General features: G+C 43.6%; 1 protein-coding gene across 1 annotated transcript in view; it reads left to right on the forward strand.

The window, feature by feature from the left end:
* The first annotated feature begins 519 nt into the window (after positions 1-519).
* The window catches only part of RBP1 (retinol binding protein 1), a 45,211-nt gene continuing 18,905 nt past the window's right edge, over positions 520-26,825 (forward strand). The window contains exons 1-2 of the mRNA XM_056850006.1: positions 520-696; positions 1,487-1,665. Coding sequence (XP_056705984.1) covers positions 624-696; positions 1,487-1,665 — 252 coding nt within the window. The 5' untranslated portion in view covers positions 520-623. The remainder of the gene's footprint in view (positions 697-1,486; positions 1,666-26,825) is intronic.

The raw sequence follows: 26,825 nt of genomic DNA on the forward strand, positions 1-26,825 counted from the left end.
TCTTTTTCAGCCATCTCTTCACCCGTTGCTAACATCTCTTGCCAGGACCTATCATGCCGAGCTCTCTGCATAAACATTGCTTATGGGACACATTTAACTGTTCAGAAGAGAACGTTCAATGACTTTTCAGTGATAGAAATTGCAACATTCTCAAAAGTATGGGATGCAGTTGGACGACTAAAGACTCTTGGATGCCCCAGAAGACCCGTGTTTGCCACAATCACCATCCCACATCACATAGTATGTCTACTGACAACAGTGTTTGGAATCTATCCACGTATCTGAAGACACCATTTTATTTCTAAGTAATAAGGAATGGGAGAAATAATATAATTAAAATAGATATGCAGCTAATCACATGGCCTTCTAGTGGTTGAACGGAAAGTGAAAGACCTATTCCATTTAAATCAAGCCATCCTGCTGTCATTAGCAAACTAAAAGGTTCACCTTTGTGGGAGGATTTAAAGGTAACACTTCAACAGTAATCGGCTTAGAGGGACTTGCATAACTGCATGGTTGGAAGAACAGATAAAAGAAACCAGAGTTCAAACTTTTCCTAAGCAAAAGGCACTGAGATTTATGGTGCAAAATTAACACGTTAGACTTGGAGACAAACACCAGCAATGCCTGCAGATTTCAATGGTTACTGGAAAATGCTCAGCAATGACAATTTTGAGGAATACTTGAAAGCACTGGGTAAGTTTTCCTTATTTGTTTGCATTTATTAGGTGTTTTAGCTTTATGAATGAATCTGATCATTCTGTATCATCAAACAAACTGCAGTTTATGTGTCTGTATCTGAAAAAGAATCTTTTAGCAACAAATTATTAACAATGCCATGTGTATGTTCTAGCTTTTTAAAAGAAAATTACTGATCCATCAGAAGTGAGTGCATATTAGGAAATTATACCATCCAGCTGGTCATAATTACTTCAGTGTGCTTACTATTTATTAATTATCAGGCACATAGAATTATTGCTACAGCAGCATTAATCTATATGGTAATTTACAGAGTTAGATAAATCCTCAAAGCCTGCAATCTAAATTTCATAGGAGGAAGGGCCAGAATAAAGGAAATAAGGGATGATTTATTAATTTGATTGAAAAACCTAAGTCATATACAGCTACAGTATCCAATGTGAACCAGAGTGGTGTAGTGGATAGAGTGTTGGACTATGATCTGAGAGAGCCAGGTTTGAATCCTCACTCTATCATGGCCAGTCACATACTCTCACCCTAGTCTACCTCACAGGGTAGTTTTAGGGATAAAATGGAGAAGAGGAAAACAACGTAAGCTGTTTTGGGTCCCTGTTGGAAAGAAAAGTGGGTGCATAAATGAAGTACATAAATAAACTTTGCTTTTCATATATTGGTAAGGGTGATTTCACCTTGGTCACTGGGTGTTTTTCTCCAGCTTTCAAAGCTACTGCAGATCTTGTACGTGTAGCTTTACAAAATCCTTTTTTCTTGTTTATTTCTTTTCAAGATGTAAATGTTGCTGTGAGGAAAATAGCTTGCCTGCTCAAACCTGACAAAGAGATCATTCAGGATGGAGATCACATGATCATCAAAACACTAAGCACTTTTAAAAACTACATCATGGATTTTGATATAGGCAAAGAATTTGAAGAGGATTTAACTGGGGTGGATGATCGCAAATGCATGGTAAGAATTAGTACAGCTACTGTTCTAGGACAAAAAAAGATTAGCATGGAAATCTTATGTTGAAGAGGTCACAGCTGTTTTGAAATGGCTTTTCTCGGAATCCGACTTTTTCATTTCACTGCTTTATCTGGCAAGGGTAACAAATTCATTACAAATTTTACTTGCAATGAAACTGTTGCTGTGTATTCACTTGCTTTCTTTAGGAAGCTTGGTTTATATCCTCATAATATTTTTTTCTTTTTTACTGAAAATGGCTTCTCACCTTTTTTATCCACATGAATCATTGTTACATAAAGCAGTTATTCATTCCTCAAGTAGACATTCATTTCAGTGGGGCAGCTAGCAGAGAGTTTGGTACCACTCAATACAACATCAAGTAGTGGAAGTAGGCCTGTCTTGAGTAGGATTTTCTGCTTCTGTTTTCCACCTTTTCTAACTGATTTTGAATAGGTCAGTAGAGACTGCACACACATGAAACAGCTATTTATAACAAGGATGCACAAGCCTTATCCTTAAAGGAAACTGACGGAGCCAAGAATTCTCCCTTGTGAGCTTTTAGCTTTCGACAACGAAACAATATGATATGGCTCATAAGGAATAATACCAATTAGCAGCACAGCCTTGCTAATAGCAAGCTGCTTAGCTGAGTCACAGTCTGAATTTTGTCTTTTCCAAGTCTAAGGGCAAGACACAAAAGATTCCCCAAGCAAAGGGCTTGCTGAAGATTATTTTGGTAAGGGAGAAAAGATCAAGCAGAAATTAAACTACAGCTTCTCACATTCTTAGGAACGTTTGGCCACTGAGAAGTCATCAGTGCCCTCCTGTAGGATCAGGCAATAAAAATTACTTTTGATCCTATGACAACGTGAAAATGGAGACATTTTGAAATACAAACAAATGGAGCATCTGGTAACAATCAGTAAATTAGTTAAACTACAAGCAGGGGGTCCTCAAGGACTTGCAGGTGGGATTTTCCTCCCCCATTGTTTCCTCTTTCCCTTCCCTGAAGGCTCCCCATAGTATCTCTCCTTTTTCTGCTTCCTTCTCTCCCCGGCTGCCACCTTACCTTTATCTGCCCCTGTCTTCAGCTTTCACTTCTTCCTTCCCCTGGCAGACTCTACCTGGGGAAACTATGGCCACATTGTGTAGTGCTGGTTGCCAGACCGGGTGCAGTTGCCCTGTGAGGAACACATAAGGACTTGTGGGTGCACCTCTCTTTCCCCTGTATCCTCTTCCCCACACTCTTTCCTCTTTGCCTCCTCCTGGCACCCCCAATATCTTTACCTTTTCCTGCATCTTTCTTTCCTTCCCATCCATCAGCCACCCCCTACCTTTGTCTGCCCTTCATTTCCAGATGTATTATTTATTTATTTACTTCATTTATGCCCTTCCTTTCTCTGCAATGGATATCCAAAACTGCTTTCATCATTCTCCTCCCTTTTATCTTCACAACAACTCTATTAGGTAGGTTAGGCTAGGAATGTGTAACTGGCCCAAGGTGAGCTTCCACAGCAGAGTGGTGTCCTGAGTATCCCAGATCCTAGTCTGAAACTCTCCCAACTATGCCCACAGCTTCTGTAGGGTGGCTGCTGTTGAACAGTAGCAAGTAACCAGGCCTAGGTGAGTCAACTGGTATCAATTGTCCCCTCCAGTAGTTGATGCCAGGTCTGGCCCAGGTGTCCTCTCGCAAAGGCCAAAACAGCCGTGTTCTGCTGTGATCCTCCAGTTGGCACTGGTCCTGTTGAACTTGCACTGCCACAGTGGCGCTTGGTTCTGCTGGGCATTGTGTGCATTGCCATTTGTTCTGTTGGGCTTGCAACATCTCCCATCCCTTGCTTGGATTTGTTCTGCTGTGATCTGCCTGTTTGACATTAGTCCTGTCGAGCTTGCACTGCCATAGTGGCACTGGGTTCTGCTGGGCATTTTTTACATTCATTCTGCTGGGCTTGCAAAAGTGCACCCCCATCTTCAGTTTCCACTCCAGAGATTCTCTGGTTTGACATTAGTCCTGTTGAGCTTGCACTACTGGAGTGGAACTGGGTTCTGCGGGGCTTGTGAACATTGCAATTGGTTCTGTTGGGCTTGCGAAAATGCCCCCCTCACCTAGAGTTTCCACTGCAAAGATTATCTGGTATGATTTTAATTCTGTTTGGTTAGCATGTTGGCGTGGGAGTCTACTGGGATTACTGGGTTCTGCAATGGTTCTGTTGGGCTTTTTGTGTTGCTTCTTCCATGGGAGGCATAACTTGGCCAGTGATTGCTGCTTGCAGGCATGGCTTTTGCCTAGAAGCAGCTTGGAGTTGGGTCACAGCTGACATGGAGGATGGCTGGGGCACCCTGTTCAGGGGTCCATAGAATTGATCCCCTTGGTCCAATCTACTTGAAATGTGGGTGTTATTTCAAGGACAGCCACCATCAACTCTGCTGCAATTTTGGTGTCTGTACCTTCAAAAATAACCTCCCCAGCCACCCAGAAAGTTTCCCCATAGGGAATAATGGACCTGAAAAATTCAGGTTCGGGGTGGGGGGCAGAATACCACATTGGTATTGGAATTTAGGAATATTGAGAATGCCAATATTTTCTGGGTGCAATATATCAAAATTTTAAAAAAATACCAGGTTTGTTGTTGTTGCACACCCCTAGCTATATCTCTCGATTCCATCAGAAGCCCTATATCAGTGCTTGGGTGCAACGAGGAACAGGCAAACAAACTAAAACTTAATCCAGGCAAGAGGGAGGTAATGTTGGCTGGGAATCCGTATGATCTTAGGGCAAGCTGGATGGGATTGTATTCTCCCTTTCAGATCAACAAAAATGCTGTTGACAGCTTGAAAATCTTACCAGAACAACTCCACCTTGCAACTCTTTCTAAATGCCAAGGTAGTCAGGGCAAATGAAACTGCTTTAGACCACTGAGAATGCCTGAGATCAGGCAGTGACAATCTACAGGAGGGAATGATCAGAAAGAAAGCTAAACTGAGTCAAACACTGGGGGGGGGATGATATAGGTTCATATTGTAAAAAACGGTTTTTCAAATATGTGGGCCCTGGGCTTCAAAGAGTTTTTCAGTTTGCAAACAGCACATGTTTGCCAGCTTCACTTGAAAGGCCATCTGAACACTTTCTAGGCAATTAGATGCCTTGTTAAGGTTAAGGTTGGGTTGGGTGCTTTGTTTAGGGCTGCCATCTAAAGCTGCCATATTTGAACTGATCTAGAAGCCAATCCAAACTTCTGAATGGAAACATGTAGAGGCACCTATCCTTAAGGACCTGGATTGGTTGCCCATAGCTTTCCAGGCATTATTTATTATGCTGTAGAGTCCACCTTCCAAAACAACCATTTTCATCTGGGGAACTGATCTCTATAGTCAGAATCCTGGAAGATCTCCAGGCACCACCTGGAGGTTGGCAACCATGATCATGCATAAATTGGCTTATTTGTACATTCTGTATAAACCAGTTGACCATGAGGGCGTTTGTGGGCAGGAACTAATTGGAGTCCTAGTTCTGCTCAGAAATAAGTGGGTCTGAGATGGATATTAAGAGTCATAGAAACCAGACCAAGGAGCCAGACAGCAATCACTTCCCGTCTTATGATTCAGCCCTTCTTGACATTTTATAAGCAAGGTGAGTAAGAGATCCAGCATTCATGCAGCTTTCATCTCTCAGCCGTTCACAAAGAAATGATTAGCCACTGCTTATTATGCCTGAGCGTCATTTATTTGGCCTGTTAGTTTATGTTCACAGTGCATTTGTCACATGGAAGGTTGTACTGAACGTGCTGTAAAAGCATCAGGTTCTGTAATGTACTGTAAAACTGTCATGTGAGGAATGGTCTCACAAGCCCCAATCTCTGGGGTCATGGAACCCCTTTCTCTTATTCTTTGTTCTGTTGCTACTTCTAAAATAGGTTACCACTTAATTTTCTTTCTCTCTGAACATTTGAAAACAAGCTGAACGCCTTTCCATCCCAGGCTTTTGATTAACAGATAATCTAGGCTCACAAAATAACAGCCAAATAGGCAATCACAAGGGTGGTTGCCATGGAATTACTTCGAGAAATGGACTGAGTCACATATAAAATGAAGAGGTCTGCTCAAAAGTAGGCCTGTCTCTTATTTGTATGTGCATCTGGTGCATAATCCATCTTTCAGATAAGTCCACTTGAATAGCATTGATTCGTTCTGTTCTTGGGCTGGCCTTTTCTGTTGGGAAAACGTTAATGTGACTCCTCTGTTTGCTCAAGCAACTGGTTCATACATATGTCCTGATATTGTAAAAGAGTTGCTTTCTCTACCAAGTAATTGCCTTGAGTTATTTAGAAGAGTAAAGTTTTTTTAAATATATATATATATTTTTAAAAAATTATATATATATAATTTTTTTAAAAATTAAAAGATTTGAGAAAGATAAGTTAGAAGAGGACAGAGGACTACACTGAAGTAACATTGAACAAATATGATGACCCCTTAAAAAGCAGGGATTAGGCTAATAACTAGCCTAGCATTTTCTGTGGTAATCTGATTCCTAGGGGCTGCCAACTACTTACACGTTTTAAAAATAAAAAGCCAATTTACTGTCTATCAACTAATCAGTAGATCAGCCTCTTAAAATAAGTATCACCAATATATATGTGATACTTTAAATATACTTAGTGAAGGTAACACAGGATTGGATTGGCACTTTGACAATGGTAAGTACTTCCTTTTGCACCAGGAGTATACTGTGATTTCTACAGATTCCCCCCCCCTTTGAGCTGCAGCCTGCATGATGTGTAGGGTTGCCAACCTCTAGGTGGTTGCCGGAGATCTCCTGCTATTACAATTGATCTCCAGGAGATCGAGATCAGTTCCCCTAGAGAAAATGGCTGCTATGGCAATTGGACTCTATGGCATTGAAGTCCCTCCCCTCTCCAAACCCTGCCCTCCTCAAATTACACCCCCAAAATCTCCAGGTATTTCCCAAGCCAGAGCTGGCAACCCTAATGATGTACCCCTTTTTGTTTCAGAGGGTCCCTCAATCCATGTGAGCAGCAGAAAGAAGGGAATGGGGGGGGGGAGATCGTTTCAAAACACAGTACAGCTCATGATTTATAAAATCTGATTCATTGTTTGCTGATGGCATTCCACAGACCAACTATTTAATACTTAGAAAAATGCCTCAAATATGAACCAAGGAAGGGATGGAGATGGCTTATTTACTAGGTACTACTTTGGATTATTATTTTTTTAATTTTAATTCGGGGATGAATGAATTTTACTGGATCAAAGATTTTACATTGCAATAAAAATATGCTTTATAACTATAGTGGTAACAGCTAGAGTGAGAAATCCGTTATCTGCTTTGCCTGATATTTTCAGTCTATTAAGGGACGTGAGTGCTCACTGATGGATGTAGCACATTAGCACTATGGTATGGTGGAGCCACCTAAAGCCTTGGCTCACAATCTTGGCATTTGATCAGCAGTCCTGTTACACAAACTGTACTGCCATTCAAAAGACATACTGTTTTCTAAACAAAGCTGGCTAAGCTGCTTACAGAAAGTGAGAGATTGGAGTTGATCATAATACATGACTAGCAAAATCACCCTAAACAGCTTCCAACTGAATAATTTTTTTTCATCTTGCGTGACTCCACGTGTTTGTGATTTCCATGGATCTGAGATCTTTATGATCTTGCATAAAACGCCACTCTGAGCTCCGTGGAGGTCAGGGCAGGATAAAAAATCAAACAAATAGACTATGCAAAAGAGGCTTCTTTTAAAAACAAACATAGCCATAGTCTTGTATGTTGTGTTAACTATATTCAATGAGATGAATTAAGAATTGATAATCTGGTCTCTATCAAAAAGTGTAACGGGAAGACCTCCTGTCTCAGAGGAAGGTATTGAACAGCCCATGGCTGGAAGCCTGAGGACCACAGTTGGTGCACGGGGACATATGGGAGGGGATAGTTCTCAGATATGCGGATTTTACATCATAAATGGCTTTATAGGTCATAACCAGCACTTTGAAATGGACTCAGAAACAAACTAGAGGCTAATGTAGATATGTTGAGATTAATAAGATATATTCCTATTGTCTAGCCCCTGACAATAGTTGGGTTGTGCAACTGGGAGTCTCCATACTGCTTATCAGTTACAGGGTCACATCCCGGACCCTATTATCCTTCTTTAGCAGAAAAGAGTTCTGGGACCTCAGCGCATCCATAGTCTGGAGAAACTGGACAAGATTTCAGCCTCCAACCATGACATTCTTAGTTAAAGCAACTGGTCTCCTAATACAGCCCTGATTTTACAAACAGCTATTCCCTAGAACTAGCAAGCTTTTTTGTGATTAATGCCTCCTGTAGTTGGTGAACTTAAAAAAATATTTTAAGTTTAACTCAGGGTTTATACAAACTGAGAACACAATTGATTATTCAAAAAATTGGTAACCAAAGCTATTACTTCCTGTCCTATTGTGAATGAATTTTAAATATGTATGCATAATATAATACTATTTGTATCCAGACACTAATGCTTAAACAGGGTAAATCACTATTACAAATAAAATAACTAACAGTGCACTGAACATTGATCCCTGCCTTGTTCACACCAACTAAGCACTGTATTCAGTCACTTTATTCTTCTCCAGGCTGCACAATAAGCATTTCACATTTTAAAAGTCCCTCCATGTTTTTATAAAGGAAAAGATAGTCCCCTGTGCAAGCACCGGGTCATTACTGACCTGTGGGGTGATGTCGCATCATGATGTTTACTAGGCAGACTATGTTTATGGGGTGGTTTTTCAGTCGTCTACACTTTACCCCCAGCAAGCTGGGTAATCATTTTACTGACCTCAGAAGGATGGAAGGCTAAGTCAACTTTGAGCCGGCTACCTGAAACCGACTTCCATCAGGATCGAACTCAGGTTGTGAGCAGAGCTTTGACTGCAATACTGCAGTTTACTACTCTGCCCCATGGGATTCCTATGGTTTTATAAGGCAAAGCAATTTAAGCAAAAAAGATAAAAGCTGAAGGAAAATGATGCTCAATAGAATGGTTAATTTGAAACTGTTGCATAAACTGTCCAGCCTTGTATATAGTTTTATATTATGCATTTGTCTTGTAACTAATTCTTTGATTCACCATTCAATGAGCTTTCTACCTTTCCATAAACATGGTCATTGATCCCTTATCAATGAATGCAGCCTTGTTTTTCTATTTCTTTTCTTATTAGTTTCAAAAACAAGTAATCTTCAAAATTAAGTCTGACCCTATCTAGCAACAATGTGCCCTCATATCCCAAGCCTGGGAAATTCAATAAGCAGATACGTTATTAGCTGACAGTACCACTGTGCACAGTATTTTATACCTTCCATACCTTAACCCTTCTTTGTTGGCATTGTATGGTTAGCTGGTGAAAATTTACTGGAACTGCATGGAGACCACAACAGGTGAATAGTTTGTCATGTGGAACAGTTTCCATGCTTTTTTCAGTTGGTGGGCTTAATTGTGCCTTAGAGTTACACCCAAAAAAGGTTTTGGTAGTGAGAACACAGAGGTTGCTAGATGTCAAAGCGTACCTTGTCACATCTATTATAATTGATACAAGCACAGTTAAGATCTGCCAGTCTTTCACTTTCGTTATACTCAAAGGTTTCTAGAGCTGTGTAACTGGGGCGGATTGTATAACAATAGAAGGCAGATCCTTGGTGATGGCACAGTACAACAAGAGGTGGGGTATTTCCTTTTCCTGCTGCAAAAACTGTATGGTTAAGGTAAGGATGTGCCCAATAGAAATGCCACCACTGAGAATTAGGGCTGTTGGGAAAAAAATTCGGTATAGTTCGGATTCGGCCGAATTTGGCCCGTCTGGATTCGGGATATGCCGAAGTCCGAACGCCCCCGCTTCAGGTTCGGGGAAAAAATTTGGCTGAATAAAGCCATTAAAAACACAACCGTGCCTTTCTGCGGCTCCGGGGGGGCATTTTTGGGGGTAGAGGTCCCAAACTTTCAGCGGAGCTTCAAAGGACCCTTCTTGCAAGACCCCCCAAGTTTTGTAAAGATTGGGTCGGGGGGGCTGAGATATGGGCCCCGAAAGGGGTCCCCCACCCTTAATGTGCATCTCTGAGCAGAGCTTGCCGCCCACGCACAAAGCTCCCAGCCCCGATAAACAGCTGAGCTGCGAGGAGCAAGGGCGGGGCAGGTGCGAAGAAGTTTGCAAAGCAATACAACCATGCAAAGCAACACAACCATGCAAAGCAACACATTTGCAACCATGCAAAGCAACACCTGACACCTGGGAGTTTGCGAACCATGGAAAGGGACAGAGGTAGCGAGCTATGCATAATGAGCATGAGGGGGTGGAATTTCCCCTTTTGCATTGGACTCGGGACCAGGCAAATGCATTCTTTAAGTAACCATTTGAAAACCAGTTTTGAGCAAGCATCAAAATAGACCTAACCAATCTTATGAATGAGGGAAAACCTGAGGACACACAACTGAAGCCCCCCCTTAAACCAGGGAGAGAGAGACTCGAGGGGGCACACACACCCCAGGCAGAAGGGGCGAAAGCCCCCTTTGTTTTCCCCCACCACCCACAGAAACTGGTCCCTCCCCACACACACACAGACTCTGCTCCCCCCCCCACACACACACACAGGAGAAAAATTATAGATTAAAGCCCCCAAAGGGGTCTTACTGTGGCTGTCTTCTGTTCCATCAGTAGGGGCTGGGAGGACTGGGTAATCCATATGATTCTATTTAAGCACGGGAGGTTTTGCCTTGGATTTGCCGCTCTGGAGATGCATACAGGATCGGGTGATCCATTCATCCCAATAGGGAAAAGGGGAAAGCCCATATCTCGGGACCCCCTGACCCAATGTTTACAAAACGTGGGGGGTTTCTTAAGAAGGCTCATCTGAAGCTATGCTGAGTGTTTGGGGGCTGCACCCCCAAAAATGCACCCCCTGCAGCCACGGAAAGAGAAAAGGGGGAGCCCATATTTCTGCCCCCACTGAACCCATCTTTACAAAACTTGGGGGGTCTCTTAAGAAGGCTTATCTGAAGCTATGCTGAAAGTTTGGGGGCTGCACCCCAAAAAAAGCACCCCCTGCAGCCACAGAAATGGAAAAGGGGGAGGGAAAAGGGTGGAGACCATATCTCGGGACCCCCTGACCCAATGTTTACAAAACTTGGGGGGTCTCTTAAGAAGCCTCGTCTGAAGCTCCGCTTAAAGTTTGGGGTCTCTACCCCCCAAAATGTGCCCCCTGCAGCCACGGAAAGGAGCAAATGTGCACACGCACCCCCCCCACGAGGATATCTCTCTCTTTCTCTCCCCGGCTGGGCCATGCAGCAGCTGATTCCTCCAGTACTCAATCCTGACTGATTGGCCAGAAGAAGACCCAGCTTGGCCACCGATTGGCCGGGGGAGAATGCTGCTTACTGACGGTTATGCTGCTGCGCCCCGAATTTGCTGAATTTATTAGTGAACTCCCAAACTCACTGAATTCGGCTCCCACGTTTTCCCGCCATTTTAGAGTTCGGTTCATCCCGAACTAAAAACTGCCGAATCAGGGGAAATTCGGCTGTTTTTCGGTTTGGGCTGAACCGAATCGACAGCCCTACTGAGAATAGTTTATCCACAAGGTACAGGAAAACAGGACAATGGTTGCAATTTTCCTACTGCCCCTGTTCTGTTCTTCCATCATTGGATTACTTTGCCCATAATTCCTCTGGGATAGATGTTTGCTTTCACATCCAACATCCAGCTCTTTCCCAACCTGACCTTTACTGCATTACTCCATTACTGCATACCATTCTTTATTAGAATGAAAAGGAAGGTTCCTCTCTGTTGTCATGAATTCTGTTCCAAACTGAAAGGACAAAGTAGTCATTAAAATGCTCTTTAATATCTTAAGGATGTATTTTGGATACGACAGACTTCCCCCAGTGTTTCATCCTTATGTTTATATTTTGTATGGAAAATATGGAACTATAAAAATTTTAATTATCCGTTTATCAACTGAGAACATCCTGTTGACTATACCATCTGGGTATCAGGAGGACATAATCAGAATGTAAAGAAGTGTTCTTAGTGGCTGCCCCACAGCTATGGAATTCATTTTCATCTGGAGAGTCATCAAAGTAAGTGTTTGGATGCTTTTGAGAAATCTTAAAACACAGTTGTATTTGTACTGTCTGTTAGGGACTATGAGGTCATTTTGATTCTGACATTGGGTTGTGAATGAAGTTCATGGCAGCAGAGCCTTCTTCCAACAGACTGCTATGCCCATGATTCCAAGCCACAGTGGAGGGGTTCTCCAGAACAGCACACCATGCATTCATTAGCATGATGGGGAGCCATTTTGGCTGTTTCCCACTTCTTCCTGCATCCCCTTGCTCACCTGGAATAGCCTTTTCCCAAAATGTGTTTTAGTTGTAGAAGCTTGGCTAAAACCCATTGCACTTTAATATTTTGTTTTATTGTTGTTACCCACCCTGCCCTTTTGTGATGGAGCAGACTGTACATCCAACTAATTAAAAGAAACAAACATGTTGAAAAATGTATTCTCTGCCATCAGGCTGTGCTGTCAAATGGATTTTTGCCATAGGCATCAATGAAGAAGGGACCCGGAGAACTGTCTTTTTGGGTACATATTGCCGGCATTACTGTGAAGTTGTTGGAAACTTTCTTTGTGTGTTTACCTTAAGCACTATGCTGTCAGTTTTCAGAACCTTTGAATTTGCCTGAGGCACATGCTAAGGTTCAAGGGAGTAAAAAAGAAATGAGCCATACTGTTAGGAAATAGAAAACATGAAGGAACTGATTTTCCTACCAATTCGTTCAGCCATAGTGCAGTTCAGGTCATCATCCAATTCTTTTGCTGTGTTGAGGCATACACACCAGGGCAGTCACACTTGAGCAATATTGGATGTAATCTTTCAGTTACAGGATACTGAATTAAATTGCAGTTCCCGTGTATTATTGAAAGCAAGCCCAAGTACTAGTGAAGAATAACATGCATTCGTATATGCCATGCATGGGTTCCATCAAGACAACATTTAGCAGTTTTCCACATGGCGTTATTGCTTCGGTTCTGGCCTCTTGCTGCTTCAGTTTGTCCTCTGTCTTCTGCATGTTCACTGGAGCCATTGGTTTTTGCTTTGCATTTTTCCTGATTCTTTTGGGACGACTTTTACCCTGATCTTTTTCTAGGAATTGGACTTGAGTTGTGTTTTTTTGCACATATGCCACTTTTGTCGGTTCCTCCTACTTCCTGCCCACTTTCTGATGACTGGACCATGACTGTGGGACAACCCCATCCTGTGCTGTCTTTCCCCTGCCTCAGTATTAAGGAATTTTTATACTTTGTGTCAGGAAATTCCCCAGCTTTATTTTTTAAACACTCACCTGATAGCAATTTATCTCTATATCCCATAAGGCAGCGCAGGGGCAATAATGGCTGTTTCCATCCACTCAGTGTTCATTCTTTGAATTTGTGCTTGGCTCTCTTGACCTGCCCCACAGAATGAAGTATTTTTTCCCCTTTGCATAGGCAAGTCTGTAGGTAAGTCTTTGTTTTGTTTATTAATTAAACACCTTGCTATCCAGTGCCCTACCCCCTGTACTATGCTTATTTGTTGTGGTAATTTGATTTTTTTTTTATGAGTTTGGGAGGTATTTGTTGTCACTTTAGAGTCTAGTGGGGATTGTTTCAGAGCAGCCCTTCATTGTTCTGGCCTGCTAGAGGCATTTATATGATGAAACATTAAACACTGGCCGCTTCAAAGCAATTAATTAGATGGGGGAGCAATTGACTCCCCTCCATATGCCTGCTGTTGGTCAACAGGAAAACATTTAAACACCAGGTTGCAGCTCCAAACATCCAAATATTGGGGTGAAACACGGAATGGAGCACATTTTTCCATGGAGACTATATGGCGATTCTTATGCACGTGCATGTAAAGCCCCAGCACATCTGGGGGTGGGGGGAAAGCAGGGGTTGGCCATATGATTCCACCAGTAACAACAGCAACCTCGCTCAAAAATCCAGATTTTTGTAAGGCCCATCTGTATAAAAGGAAACCAGCACAGCAACTGAAAAACGCAGAGAGAGGAAAGATTTGCAGAACCCCCATGGCTCAATGTGATTCCAGTGCTAGTGGACTGGCTGTTAAGAAAAGCAGGAATAAGTCTTGTGTGCAGAAGTCCACCTTTTAATTACCAGAAGAGAAAGTTGACTTTGTAGGTTAAGGGACAATGGGCGAAAATCCACGGTCGCTTCAGGCTCCTTTATTCCCTGTTTCAGCCAGGATTCAGCCAGGATTGAACACACGTTCGATCCTGGCTGAATCCTGGCTGAAACAGGGAATAAAGGAGGCTAAAGCGATCATGCATTTTTGCCCAAAAAGAACTATGATGCTTTAAAGGCTGGCTCTCTACACCCCTCTGTGACATCTAGAGTGGCATGCCATGTGGCTTGCATGGGGAGAGTTACTTTCCAGTAAAAGAGATGCCTCCAAGACCATCCAGTGCTGGAAAAGACTCTGTGTGAGTTAGGGATTCCATGTGATCCCCACTATATAGGTGATCCTCATATCTGAAGAACTGAAATTTTAAAAATCAGTAGAAAGAGCCAGTTGTGTTGGTAAATTCCAAGTATACTGCTTCCCATTGCCTGAAATGAAACTAGGTTTTGTGCCATGACCTGAAAAATTATTTTTCTTACATAGTAGGTTAAATGCTCTCTATATATGTAACATATCTAGTTTTTGAGTGGTCTTGATACACTATAGCTATTTATGCTTTGTAATTAGCAGTGCGTTCCAGGCTGAAGTGCCCTGCATATTTTTTTTAAATTTCTTCATGCTGAACCATCATTCCAGACATCACTGCAAAGCCAGCACATACCTACTTCACATTTCTTAAGAGCCCCTTTAACGTGACCTTTTTGTATTTGCTCCGCCCCCGCATCGAAGCATTCACTGAAGGAAGCATGCAGAATCACAGACATGGCTTAGCTATGCAAATGGCTATTGCTAATGGCTATGCAAATGAAGTAGCAGACGAGTGGGGTGGAATTTGTTTGACTTTCTCCTTTTGCATCGGGACCGTGAATAGTCATTTTAAAGGTCGGATTTAAAAAATCAACATTGAGCGAGGAGCAGAATCGACCCTGCATAAATGGCCTGTCTTACACTCATTCCAAGTTCTGTGGTCAATCAAAAGCGATACCAGTTGTCGTGGCCTGCCAACACCTCCTCAGATGAGGAAGAGACAGAGGAAGCCAGTCCCAGCCCTTGAATGTCACGAGAACTTCCACTGGACAAGGAGGGGGAGTCTCAAGCCCCAGTCAGCATTCCACACCCTCAGACTCACAGCGTGGGGTCCAAAACTGAAGTAGAAGCTCTGCAGCCGCCAATCTCACCCCTGGGGTCACGAGAACCCTTGGAAAGCCAAAGAGGGCAGACCTGGAGGAGCCAGTTTAAAAATAAATGCCTCCTACTAATTAGTCTTCTGGATGGGGAACTGCTAGCATTTTGTTACAATGCAGCAATTGATCCTGAGAGCTGAAATGTTCAAGAAAGTTCTTGTAGGATTACATTGTTGGTCACTTACCGTATATACTCGTGTATAAGCCGAGTTTTTCAGCCCAAAAAAAGGGCTGAAAAAACTAAACTCGGCTTATACGCGGGTCAATACGGTAGGAGGGGGGAGGGGGGAGGGAGGGAAGGAGGGAAGGAGGGAAGAAGAACTTACCGCCGCCACCGCCGCCGCTGGCCCGCGCGCTCTCAGGGCGGCCTGGAAGTGGCCGGCGGGGCCTGCCTGCTCGCAGGCAAGGCCCCGCCGCCGCCGCCGCCGCCGGCCCGCACGCGCTCTGGGCGGCCTGGAAGCGGCCGGCAGGGCCTGCCTGCTCGCAGGCAAGGCCCCGCCGCCGCCCCCGCTGCCGGCCCGCGCGCCCTCAGGGCGGCCTGGAAGCGGCCGGCGGGGCCTGCCTGCTCGCAGGCAAGGCCCCGCCGCCGCCCCCGCTGCCGGCCCGCGCGCCCTCAGGGCAGCCTGGAAGCGGCCGGCGGGGCCTGCCTGCTCGCAGGCAAGGCCCCGCCGCCGCCCCCGCTGCCGGCCCGCGCGCACTCTGGGCGGCCTGGAAGCGGCCGGCTCCAGCGCTGGAAGGGCTCTGCTGCCGCCTCCAGCTGATCAGCGGGCCTCCTCCTCCCACCTCTCCCGGTAACTTGGGGGTCAGTGGCTCTTCCCCTTCCCCCCCCAGGGTGGCGCTGGGGTCGGGGTAGGTCTGGAGGGCCCGGGAGGGGGTGGCACTGGGGTCGGTCTGGAGGGCCCGGGAGGCCGGGCGGGAGGGTGACCCGTTGTATAAGCCGACTCTTGGCTTATACGCGGGTGCCTAATTTTTCCCCATTTTTGGGGTGAAATTAGGCACCTCGTCTTATATGCGGGTCGGCTTATACACGAGTATATACGGTACAATTTACTGAGTGTTTGAGATCAAGGCCTTTTAACGTCTGTCCCTGCTGGTAAGACTTGTTTCTCTACTATTTCACCAGGATAAACTACTGTTATGTTAATAAAAATGACAGGAACAACAGATGTCCAGAGACCAGCTCTTTTCTGGAACAGGAAAAATCCTGTGAACAGGTGGCATGGCAATTGACATTTGGACACAGCTACATGGATAGTGCATGCCTAAGCCAGGAAGTTGCAGAGCTGACTATTGGGGAAAGAGTAAATTAACCTAGTCAGTCCAGCAAATAAATCAGATGCCACCCTTCTAATTGGCAGTTGTGTGTTATTAACATGAGAAGCTGATACAGGAGTGAATGTCCACTCTGGTTATGGTGAACCTCACACCTGGAAATGGGATAAGCATGGTGGTGGTTCTTACATCCAGAAAGATCCTATTGCCCCAGTACCCCAAATAAAGACTAGAAACAACATCATTGGTTTAACTAGTTTACTTAAATCAGCTGATTTACATCATCAATTAAATTATGCTAACACTTTAATTGAGTGCAGGCTGCGCTGGGCAGCCTATCCAATGGCTACCTTTTTCTGGTAAATCCACTCTGGCTCCAAACCTGACCGGTGTTTACCACCAGTTTCATTGACGCTAGCCGGCATTTAAAGTGCTGAGAGATGCCCAGCCCCGGCCCCCTACTTTGATGTGCCAGACAGCTGCTACCAGGCTCAAAGAGATGTTGCTCAGAGTCAGTACCAACAACGCTCCATCGCAAGCCCTATCCTGCCAGAAAGCCAGACTGATCAGGATACGCCAGATCAGGACATGGTGTGATCAGGACATACCCTCCATGAAGCCCAATGTCTCAGGATGCTCACCGCTTATCCCTGCCTAACCTAAGCAACTCACCTTATCCCTGCTAAACTAGCTATGGCCTAAACAGTCAGAAACCAGGCCTTATTATTATTATTATTATTATTACTCATATATTATCATTACCACCCACCTAAACATCATAAAGCAGGTGAAAAAGAGCTCTGCTCCCTTTGCCAATCAGGGAAAAGCCCCCCAAAATCCTGCTTGACTCCAAATGTCGACAGGCTAATTGAATAATATTCTAGAATGGGTGGGTGGGCAAAGCTGACATGTGAGGGCGATGCAGCAAATAAATAACTTCTGCCTGCTGCTCCCCCATTGGTTGGTTGTTTCACACACAGACCCCAGGCAATCTGGACTTGAGCTTCATTTGAAGCTGGACTGGGGCAAATCAATCCACTGCACAATGACCGTGAATGCCTCTTGTGGCAAGTAGTTCTAATGAAGCACTGCTTTAGTCACAGAGGTAGTCTGAAGGAGAACCTACTAAACTATTCCACTAGTAGAGAGCAAATGCTGAACAGTTCCAGGATAAGAACTTGGATTTTGGACATGAATATTTGCAGGAAATTGTATAAGAAACTGCAGGCTGGATACATGCTAAATTAAGTGGCATTCTGAGTTCAATCCCAACCGAATTTGGTTTCAGGTAGCCGGCTCAAGGTTGACTCAGCCTTTCATACTTCCGAGGTCGGTCAAATGAGTACCCAGCTTGCTGGGGGTAAAGGGAAAATGACTGGGGAAGGCACTGGCAAACCACCCCGTAAATAAAGTCTGCCTAGGAAACGTCAGGATGTGACGTCACCCCATGGGTCAGGAATGACCCGGTGCTTGCACCGGGGACCTTTACCTTTTTAATGTAGAACTAGATTAGCATGCTTATTGGCAGCATTGTGAAATCAAGATGCTTCGGGGAAATGTTTGTAAGATGAAAAAATAAGGGGGCAGATGGAAGTTTTCTAGATGGAGGAAAACCAATAACAGGTTTCTGATAGAAGACAGCTGAAGTCTGGACAGAGCAAGGTAAAATCTGCCAAAGAGGCTGGCTCTGTTTTCCATTGAGAAGAAATATTCATTTGTTCAACATTATTGTCTTTCATTCAGAAGTAAAATATTGAAACAGTTGCATGGATCAGACTTGAGAGGAGGCGAGTAGATAAGATATCAATAAAATGTGGAATGCTCTGTAAATAAGTATTTCAAAAGCTGTTGAATGTGGGTCATAAACATTTTCTGGTAAAGCAATTCTTTTGATGAATGTTTCAATAAGTTGCAGGCATCAATATTCCTGACCTTATGTCAGTATGGCTTTACCACTCTGGCCTAGCTAAACTGCACTGAGGGGAATACAAATGGTTTAGACAACAGATTGGTTTTGTTTTTACTAATTGCTACCATTTAATAAATCTACTTTGAAGAGGATGTCATACCCACTGTGATTTGTACTTACTTTGCACTCTCATTTTCTTGGAGCTGATGCTTTCACACATATATTAAGTGGTGGCAATTTATGCTTATATTTACTATTTGGTTTAATAGTATAATAATGACCCTCCACTTTCTAAAGATGGAAGATTTTAACATATAAATTTAATTACATTACTGGTCTTGTTAAAGGAGTGGCAAAAGAGGAAAGAGGTCACTACTAAGGCTGTTGAAAAAAAATGTGTAAAATTCGGATTCGGCAAAATTCGGCCTGTTTTTATTTGGGAAATGCCGAAGTCCGAACTCTCCCACTACGGGTCCGTGCAATTCGGCACGAGGTCCGGAGTTCGGGGAAAAATTCGGCCGAATAAAGCCATTAAAATCACAACTGCACCTTTCTGCGGCTCCGGGGAGGGCATTCTTTGGGGTAGAGGTCCCAAACTTTCAGCGTAGCTTCAAAGGACCCATCTTGCAATAACCCCCAAGTTTTGTAAAGATTGGGTCAGCAGGGGCTGAGATATGGGCCCCGAAAGGGGTCCCCCTCCTTAATATGCATTTGTAATTAGCAGAGTTTGCCACCCACTCAAAGCTCCCAGCCCCGACAAACAACTGAGCTGCGGGGAGCAAGGGCGGGGCAGGTGCGAAGAAATTTGCAAACCATGCAAAGCAACACAACCATGCAAACCATCACGTTTGCAACCATGCAAAGCAACACCTGATGCCTGGGAGTTTGCAAACCATGGAAAGGGACAGAGGCATGCTAGCTAAGCATCAGGAGCAGGAGGGGGTGGAATTTCCCCTTTTGCATCGGACTCGGGACCAGGAAAATGCATTCTTTAAGTCACAATTTGAAAACAATTTTTGAGCAAGCATCAAAATAGACCTAACTGATCTTATGAATGAGGGAAAACCTGAGGACACACAACTGAAGCCCCCCCTCAAACCAGGGAGAGACTCGAGGGGGCACACACCCCACACAGAACAGGCGAAAGCCCCCTTTGGCTTCCCCCCCCACAGAAACTGCTCCCTCCCCACACACAGAGAGACTCTGCTTCCTCCCCCCCACACACACACAGGATAAAAATTATAGATTAAAGCCCCAAAAGGGGTCTTACTGTGGCTGTCTTCTGTTCCATCAGGAGGGACTGGGAGGACTGGATAATCCAATACGATTCCATTTAAGCACAGGAGGTTTTGCCTTGGATTTGCCGCTCTCGAGATGCACACAGGATTGGCTGATCCTATTCATCCCAATAGGGAAAGGGGGGACCCCATATCTTGGGACCCCCTGACCCAATGTTTACAAAACTTGGGAGGTCTCGCAAGAAGGGTCCTTTGAAGCTCTGCTGAAAGTTTGGGGTCTCTACCCCCAAAAATGCACCCCCTGCAGCCACAGAAAGGAGCGAATGTGCACAAGCACCCCCCCACGGGGATTTCTCTCTCACACACAAACAGATACTCTCTCTTTCTTTTCCTGGGCTGTGCAGCAGCTGGGCTCATGCACTCAATCACTCAAACTGATTGGCCAGAAGAAGACCCAGCTTGGCCACCGATTGGCTGCAGGAGAATGCAGCTTACTAACTGACGGTTATGCTGCTGCGCCGAACCCTGAATTTGCCAGATTTATTTGCCGAACCCCACGAATTCACTGAATTCAGCTCCCCGTTATCCCGCCTTTTTTGAGTTCGGTTCCATCCGAACTAAAAACCGCCAAATAGGGAAATTCGGCTGTTTTCCGGTTTGGGCGAACCGAATCGACAGCCCTAGTCACTACATTTCAGAATAAAAAAAATAGGGAAGAATTTGTTTTCCTCTGTATTGAATGGAATGTTAATTGTTACTGTTGTGCCGTAATTCTCAGTGGTATCACATAGTCCCAGTGCCTACATTATAAACACATTGCATTTCATTTACATGGTAAACACTGGTTCTCCATTATAGGAAACTGGTAACTTAGGAAACTGGGGGGCAGGCGGCACAGCTCACTGGTAGAGCATGGACAACTGCCAATCAAAGCACACTAGACTGGGTTAGAGGAACAAATAGTCTAATTCAGTATTTTCCACATGTTTGTATGTGCATTTGCCTCAGATTTAATTGGCTAAAGACTATGGGTGATTCTTTATGTTGATTCATAATAGCAGAGTCACCTGAAAGGGACCTTCAAAGTCATCTAGCCCCTTGCTCAGTGTAGAAACTTGCAACTATAGCATCCCAGACAGCTGGGTATCCATCCTCTGCTTAAAGCCCTACCATGAAAACATGGCGACCAACTGCTAAGGCAGTGTGTTCCGCTATTGATCCGCTACTACTGTTAGAAAGTTTCTCATAATGTTAAGCTGAAATCTGCTTCTTTCCACCTGTTAGTTCTAGTCCTGCTCACTGGAACAAGAGAGAATGTCTGTTCCATCTTTTGTATGACAGTCCTTCAGATATCTAAAGATAGAACACATGTCTCACTTTAGTTTGTCAGTCTTCTCTTCTCCAGGCTAAACAGGGCTTGTCCTTTCAATACCATATTTCTGTTAAAGGAAGATGACCCTAAATGTAAGACCCCCCCCCCAATAAAAAAAACTTATAGCCAAAAAAAATTTTTTTTAATTGGACACAACTGTAACTTATATGAAAATTAAAGGTGACCCCCCTTTTTATGGCATATTTTTTTGGGGGGGAACCTAATCTTGCATTTGGATAAATACAGTATTTTGTTACAAGGTTTGGTTTTCAGACCCTTTACTATCCTGGACACCCTCCTTTGGATGCTTTCTGAATTTTAGAAATGTGGTACCCAGAGCTTGACATGGTATTCCAGTTGAGGCCTGACCAGTGGAGAGTAGTATAGAACTATTATTTCACATGTTTCTCATAACACTGAACAAGATTTCATTGGTTTTGAAGCATCTGCATTGCACTGCCGGCCTATGTTTAGCTTGCAATCAACTAGCAGAGCAATCCTAAGCAGAATTTCGTTCTTCTAAGTACATTGAAGTCAATTAACTATGGAAGCTGTAACAGTTTAGTATTGCACTGCTAGATTATTATACATGGACGGCTTCCATGGCAGCCTATATTTATGCAAGAGGTGTTTTGGCAAATCACTGCTCTGCTCTCCCAGTGAATAGAGGTAGTAAAGATGAAGGTCTCATCAAATATCTTTTTTGTAATAAATGCATGGTTAATAATCAACAGTGCACTTTTAAATAAGATCCAAGCCTTATTTAATAAATTTCTATGGGAAAATGTAAAAACCTAGGATTTGGAGTTGTGTGCTACATCGGACATGGGAGAACAGAGTAGGTGTCTCTATAGGGTTGCCAACCTCCAGGTGGAGGCTGGAGATCTCCTGCTATCACAATTGATCTCCAGCCAATAGAGAGCAGTTCACCTGGAGAAAATGGCCGCTTTGGCCATTGGACTCCTTGGCACTGAAGTCCCTCCCCTCCCCTCCCCTAATCCTGCCTTCCTCAGGTTCCACCCCAAAAACCTCCCACTGGTGGCAAAGATGGCCCTGGCAACCCTATATCCCTAACATTATAAGATATTATGATACATCAAGGTAGACAGCACTTATGTATTGGTTCAGGAGATTTCAAATAAAAATGGTTTTGGAAACAGAATATCTTGGACTAAAATGATCCTTAAATGACTGGATTTATTTTTATTTTTACTGTCAAGTCACATCTGACTTATGGCGACCCCTGGTGGGGGTTTCAAGGCAAGAGATGTTTAAAGGTGGTTTTGCCGTTGCCTGCCTCTGCCTCATAACCATGGTATTCCTTGGAGGTCTCCCAGCCAAATACTTGCCAGGGTTCACCCGGCTTAGCTTCTGAGATCTGATGAGATCAGGCTAGCCTGGGCTATCCAGGTCAGGCAGGATAAAAGACATTGTCCTGATCCTGGTGCCAATGTTATTTTAACAGCTCTGGCTCTAATGATCAATATATGGGGAAATGGAATACTGTCCTCTCCATGTATGCTGGTCATAAGACATGAAGAGTTTGCAGAAGTCCTCAGAACAAGTACATTTGAGATTTGGATTAACCTGGGCTTTACTTGAATGCTTGATTTTATTAAAGGCCATGTGATTAAGACACTTTCTGATTTACAATAAGGAAGTGGGGAAAATAGACTCCTCTTATTTCAATATTTACAGACCAGCAATTTCCTGCAAATTAAACAGACTCGGATGAATATTTTTCACCCATTAAGCAATTCTGAGTGGTTGTTAGACCAACCAGATAAGCAGAAAAGGTTGGTAACTACATTATATGCAATATTACCAAACTTGGAAGACAAAATCACAGTTTATATAGGCAGATGGGAGAGATCTCTCTCTCACTGAATATCTCAGAAAATCTGTGGATCAATTTACATAAGGGGGTCTCAAAGATGTCAGCTAATGTTGGCTTTAGAGAGAATGTACAGATGGTATTTTACTCCAGGTAAGATAGCAAAAATGTTACCTACAACCTCCAGCATGTGCTGAAATTGTAATTATACAGGCCACTTTCTACACATCTGAAGGCAGTGCCCTGTTGTGAGAAAATATTGGTCTGAAATATTTAGAGTATTGAATGGAATTTCCAAACCACAATGGCTTGTAAGCTTTCAATAGTTTTGTTGAATAGATTTTCTGAGGAAATGGAGGACAGGATAGTGTATATAGCTAAGAATATAGTTGAGCACAGCAACAGTGTATATATCATGGCTGACCTCCCTGTTCTCCCCCCCCCCGCCCTCCTGTTTGCTATTTTTCCCCATTTTGTTCCATCTTATGGACTGTGGTGGTGCCGTGGTTGCTGTCCCCTGATCCATAGCAGCCTAGTGTCTCATTATTGAATCTCCAATTGGCCATGGAATCTCATTGAGTGAACCTTGGGTTAGTCACTCTCTCTCAGACTAACCTACCTTACAAGATTGTTGTAGGATAAAATAGAGAGGAGAATTATGTTGTAAGCCATGTTGGGTCCCTACTGGGGAGAAAAGTGGGGGTATAAATATATGAATAAATCAATCATTTATTCACAGAGCTAATATGGGGAATCTAGATTATGTACTGGTGAACCATTTATTTATTTACTTACTTGCTTCATTTATACTCTACCTTTCTAAAGTGGTTTACATCATTCTCATCTCCCTTTTATTTTTCAGATAAAGTTTGTGACTTTTTGAAAGGTTTCAATAGATTTGAAGTGCCAGCCTGTCCAGTGTGGAAAGGCAAAATGACATTGATATGCGTTGCAGAAATAGAAGTCAGGTTGGTGATGTTGGTAGACTACTGCCATTTCTTGGTTTTGCAGTCAATTTAAAACACTGTGCAACAGGGCCCCTTCCCCATCATTTCTAGACAGCTGAGAGTGCAAAGGAAAAGTGGGAACAAGGTCAGGATCACTTGAGATTAATTAGTAATCCACAATAAGGACTGAAGATCCACTAACCAGGTGTTCATGTTTTTGCTTTTTTATTGTTAAGTTTTGCTATGATACTGTAATTGCACCTGCAGAAAAGAAAACCACAAAGGAAAGTAATGATCCTTTACCCCCAGATTTGAAAAAAATGTTTAACTTAGTTTTATGTATGAAGTGTTTTTTAGACGAAGGTTAGAAGAAATATATGATGTTACTCTCCTGAACCTGCTAAATTCAATGGTGGAAAAATTAATATTTTGACATTTGCCCTTGCTTCCATTTGTAAGGAACCAGGCAGCATGAGTGTATAATTCCAAGCCTGTCAGATTCAAATGCAGTCTCTGTAGTGCCTGAAATTCACATTGAGAATACATATGTTTGTAATTGGATCTCCTGCCTCTTTAAATAAACACTGGCCTGTATACAAACCAGGCAGGCAAGAAAACTTAAAGTGTCTTTAAATTTTCTTTAAAGAGGTGCTGATATCTTTGCATTTTCCCCTGTGTATCTGAGTTCGATCCCGAAGGAAGTCAGTTTCAGGTAGCCGACTCAAGGTTGACTCAGCCTTCCATCCTTTTGAGGTTGGTAAAATGAGTACCCAGCTTGCTGGGGGTAAAGGGAAGATGACTGGGGAAGGCACTGGCAAACCACCCTGTAAACAAAGTCTGCCTAGGAAATGTTGGGATGTGACGTCACCCCATGGGTCAGGAATGACCCGGTGCTTGCACAGGGGACCTTTACCTTTACCACAACACACTGAGCCTCCCAAAGTTGGACCTGGGTGTCAGCAGACCCTTTAAACTAACATGATGGGAGTGTGGGATCAGCAGAAATCACTGAAATTTTAAGACATTTTAAGTGTCCTGAAATTTTCAGAATATGGTTGAATGCAGGCTAGTAACTGCGGGAGAAAGAAGTTTGGTTTGGGACTATGGTGCTATTAGTTCCATTGGGAAAAGGGAAAGGGGGAAATATTCAACCATCCATTTCAGTGCTGCAGTCCTGGTCCACCCCCTCCTACTCCCACACATAGCTGCAATTAACAGGGAGGAAAACAAAGCATCATTTGATTCCTATGTTCTTTCCAAGTTCACAGATGTGCTGCAGTGTAATAATAGCAACACTGACGAACCAATTTTAAACACATGAAGATCAAATGGTGGGACTGCATTTCCTAATAAGATTGAGTCTTGATTAATCAAGAGATTGATTGCAGTACTGCCAGCAACTAGGAGGAAACAAGTTCATTCCCATTGCTCTTCATCTTAAGTAAACAGGATCTAGCTAATTTGCGTGGGTGGAACACCATGGGATTGCAATGGAGACAAACACCTATATGGTACATTGTGAAACTGTGGAACACAGTTCTCATCCTATTGTTATGGAAGAACAATCCTGCAGTTTCCAAAAGCAATTGTTGTATGGATAGCCCTAATGCAACATCACGCATGATGTTCTGTGTGCATGTTTGTGTGTATGCCATCAAGTTCCAACAGACGCATGGAGACTCCATGAAGACCTCATGGAGTTTTCAAGGCAAGAGATGAGCGGAGGTGGTTTGCAATTTTCTTCCTCTGCATAGCAGCCCCAGTCTTCCTTGGTGGTCTCCCATCCAAGTACTGGCCATTGGTGACCCTGCTTAGCTTTCATGCTCTGACAAGATCAGGCTGGTTTGTTGTATTAGATCTGCATGATCTGTATATCTCATAGCCAAGTCTGGCTGATCTGTGGATATCTGAATCCATGGATTGGGCCCACAATGACAGAAAGGAGATTTTCCTTTCTAGGGACCACCCCAGATTTGCAGAAAAATCTAAAAACAATTACAAATACACTGGAGGGATTAATTCACCCCCCAAAAATCAAAAGAGTTGTCTGCACATGTGAAGACAAGGCACTTACCTCCTCCAGGCAAGGTGATGCTCACAAATGCTATCAGTGCTGTCTCATGCACATATATATTTTGGTTCTTCAGTTTGGCTTCAGATATGTTACATGTCAGATTTACAGAAGATAGTTCGCAAGGTTAGAAGAGACCACAAGGGCCATCCAGTCCAACCCCCTGCCATGCAGGATTGCACAATCAAAGCACTCCTGACAGATGGCCATCCAGCCTCTGCTTAAAGACCTCCAAAACGGGGACTCCACCACCCTCTGAGGCAGCGCATACCACCGTTGAACAGCCCTCACAGTCAAAAAGTTCTTCCTAATGTTTCGGTGGAATCACTTTTCTCTTAGTTTAAATCCATTACTCTGTGTCCTAGTCTCTGGAGCAACAGAGAACATGCTAGTTCCCTCATCAACATGACATCCCTTCAGATATTTAAACGTGGGTATCATTTCACCCCTTAACCTTCTCTTCTCCAGACTAAACAAACTCTCTCTTCATAGGGCATGGATTCCAGACCTTTGACCATTCTGGTTGCCCTCCTCTGGACACGCTCCAACTTGTCAACATCCTTCTTAAATTGTGGAGCCCAAAACTGGACACAGTATTCGAAGTGAGGTCTAACCAATGCAGAATACAGTGGTAGTATTACTTCCCTTGATGCAGCCCAGAATTGCATTGGCCTTCTTAGCTGCCATATCACACTGTTGATTCATGTTCAGTTTGTGGTCCACTAAGACTCCCAGTTCTCTTTCACGTGTACTGTTGTCAAGCCAACTATCTCCCATCTTGTACCTGTGCCTTATGTTGTTTCTGCCTAGGACGGTGAAGTACCTTACACCTCCCTATTGAAATCAATTTTATTGCTTATGGCCCAGCTCTCCAGTCTATCAAGGTCATTCTGAACTCTGACCCTATCCTCTGGGGTATTAACTACCCCTCCCAACTTGATGTCATCTGCAAATTTGATTAGCATATCCTCTATTCCATCATCCAAGTCATTTATAAAATGTACCGGTCCCAGGACAGACCCCTGTGGCACCCCACTGGTCACTCCTCTCCAGGATGAAGTTGTGCCATTAATGAGCACCCTTTGGGTTTGGTTGGT

Source organism: Euleptes europaea, chromosome 5 (assembly GCF_029931775.1).
Source record: "Euleptes europaea isolate rEulEur1 chromosome 5, rEulEur1.hap1, whole genome shotgun sequence".
NCBI classification, from domain to species: Eukaryota; Metazoa; Chordata; class Lepidosauria; order Squamata; family Sphaerodactylidae; genus Euleptes; species Euleptes europaea.